Raw genomic sequence first — 2,546 nt, 5'->3', positions numbered from 1 at the left:
ATCCCGATCGATCATCGTCCGTTTCTAAACCCTAATCAGGGTAGGCTCGGATGATATGGATCTCCCATATGATGGTTCATGATGAAGTTACTTTTACCACGTAATGTATTGGGTGTTTAAACACGTATACCACGCAATTAGCACTTTAAACTTGTATTAGCTTAATCATGCTTATGCACGGATGTAATTTGAATTGGGCAGTATATAAGCCCCTTCTGTTAATGGGAAGAACTCTGGAATGTTCTAATCATCTTGTTAGCGTATTAGTAGTTAGGGTTCTTTAGTTTTATCCCCAATTTGCTGATCTTGCTTGCAGATTGGGCGAAATTGCTCCGTTTTCTGTATTGTTTGATTCTGAATCTTGAGGATTTTACACCGTCCGCCTCTCCCTCCGCTGCCGAATCTGCCTTCCCCAGTCCGACCGCGAGCCGGGGGAGGGGAGCCCCAGCCGCGAAGGCGCGAAGCCACCTCCCGTCGTCTCCTTCCTTGCTTGCCCCTTCGCCTCGCGTCCGACCCACCCAACCCAGCTATAAACAGCGTCTCCTCGCCGTACCCATCCCCGCACATCCCACACCGAGGAAGAAGGAAGCACGAGCGGCATATGTCACAGAGGGCCAGCGTCCCACACTCCTCCTGCATAGCCTTCGCGCTCCATTCCCATCTCCTGGTCTCCAGTGAGATGTGCCCCAACTCCTATTGGCAATAGCCTCCCCTCCCCTCCTCGGGTAGCTAAGCTTACCTTTTTTTCCCCCGTTTCTTTTGGTTTCCGTTTGCTCGAGCTTTCTTGAGCTTCCTTTTTTGGGATCTCTGGATCTTTTTCTTTGGTCTCGAGTCCGTCTCTGATAAAAGAGGAGGGAGGAACCGAGGCGACGAACAAGCAAGCAATGGGGCTGAAGGGGTTCGTCGAGGGCGGCATCGCGTCCATCGTGGCCGGGTGCTCGACCCACCCGCTCGACCTGATTAAGGTCCGCATGCAGCTCCAGGGGGAGACGGCCGCGCCGCGCCCGGCGGTCGCGTTCCACGCCAGCGCGCGCACCGTGGCGCTCCCACACCACCACGACATCCCGGCGCCGAGGAAGCCTGGGCCGCTCGCCGTCGGCGCGCAGATCCTGCGCTCCGAGGGCCCTGCGGGGTTCTTCTCCGGGGTGTCCGCCACCATGCTGCGCCAGACGCTCTACTCCACCACGCGGATGGGGCTGTACGACATCCTCAAGACGAAGTGGACCCAGGAGAACGGCGGCGTGCTCCCGCTGCACCGCAAGATCGCGGCCGGGCTCATCGCCGGCGGCGTCGGCGCGGCCGTGGGCAACCCGGCCGACGTGGCCATGGTGCGGATGCAGGCGGACGGGAGGCTCCCGCTCGCCGAGCGCCGGAACTACCGCAGCGTCGGGGACGCCATCGGCCGGATGGCCCGCGACGAGGGCGTGCGCAGCCTGTGGCGCGGGTCGTCGCTGACCGTGAACCGCGCCATGATCGTGACTGCGTCGCAGCTGGCCACGTACGACCAGGCCAAGGAGGCCATCCTGGCGCGCCGCGGCCCGGGAGCCGACGGGCTGGCGACGCACGTGGCCGCCAGCTTCACCGCGGGCATCGTGGCCGCGGCGGCGTCCAACCCCGTGGACGTGGTGAAGACGCGGATGATGAACATGAAGGTGGCGCCCGGCGCGCCCCCGCCGTACGCCGGTGCCGTGGACTGCGCGCTCAGTACCGTGCGGTTGGAGGGCCCCATGGCGCTGTACAAGGGGTTCATCCCCACGGTGATGCGCCAGGGCCCCTTCACCGTGGTGCTCTTCGTCACGCTCGAGCAGGTGCGCAAGGTCTTCAAGGGCGTCGAGTTCTAAGACCAACCATGGCGACGACGATGATGACGACAACTACCACCGTATCACCACCATGTCCGCTGCTACGAATATCACTGCTACCATAGAGGCGGAGATTATGAGTATACCTTTGCATCCCGTGTCATTTTTGCTCCATCTCGTCCTGCATCCCAGTGTATTTGGATGGATTTGATCAATGCTCAATGAAAATTTAAATCTTTATACATTCAAGTCGCTACTGCGATGATGTCTCGGGCTTTCATCAGTGACCTCCGCAGATGTTGGAACTTGAAGAACTTAATAGACCATTGCGCCCAATTCAAGTCGGGAAGGGGGCTCGCAAATCGCAATCAAAAGTGTTCTGGAACTCGACTGAAGAATACTTTTTTTTTACCACTTGACGTCCATGAATGAACCCTCCCCAGTTCAAGCCTGGTCGATGGCTCGATGCTGCGAGCTGGGGACACCATAGGGATCCCGCGTATCTGAATTCTGCTACCCGTGCAGCAAACAGCAAGGCGGCAACGTGTCCCTCCATCTGCAAAAACTATTAAGAGTATTTTAGAATAAAAAAAATCTTCAAAAAGTAAAATTTGACCTTTAATTTTGTATGATATGTTGTCAATTATTACAAAATTAACATAATATTAAAGCACTTTAAAATAGGAACCTATTCGATACAACTTTTGTAAATTAAATATTTATATAATTTAATTAATTGTTAGT

At 55.8% G+C, this 2,546-nt stretch overlaps 1 protein-coding gene across 1 annotated transcript; it reads left to right on the top strand.

Moving 5' to 3' along the window:
- Positions 1-541: 541 nt before the first annotated feature.
- Positions 542-2,044, top strand: LOC133899798 (mitochondrial uncoupling protein 5-like). The gene has a single exon (XM_062340863.1). It carries the CDS (start codon positions 885-887, stop codon positions 1,839-1,841), a length of 957 nt encoding a protein of 318 aa, XP_062196847.1. The 5' UTR covers positions 542-884; the 3' UTR covers positions 1,842-2,044.
- The last annotated feature ends 502 nt before the right edge of the window (positions 2,045-2,546 follow it).

Source organism: Phragmites australis, chromosome 18 (genome assembly GCF_958298935.1).
Source record: "Phragmites australis chromosome 18, lpPhrAust1.1, whole genome shotgun sequence".
Taxonomy (NCBI): domain Eukaryota; kingdom Viridiplantae; phylum Streptophyta; class Magnoliopsida; order Poales; family Poaceae; genus Phragmites; species Phragmites australis.
The sequence above is the reverse complement of the archived record's forward strand: the minus strand, read 5'-3'. Positions and strand labels throughout refer to the sequence as shown.

Coding starts and splice junctions, on each gene's coding strand:
- LOC133899798 (XM_062340863.1), top strand. CDS start 885: ATGGGGCTGAAGGGGTTCGTCGAGGGCGGCATCGCGTCCATCGTGGCC.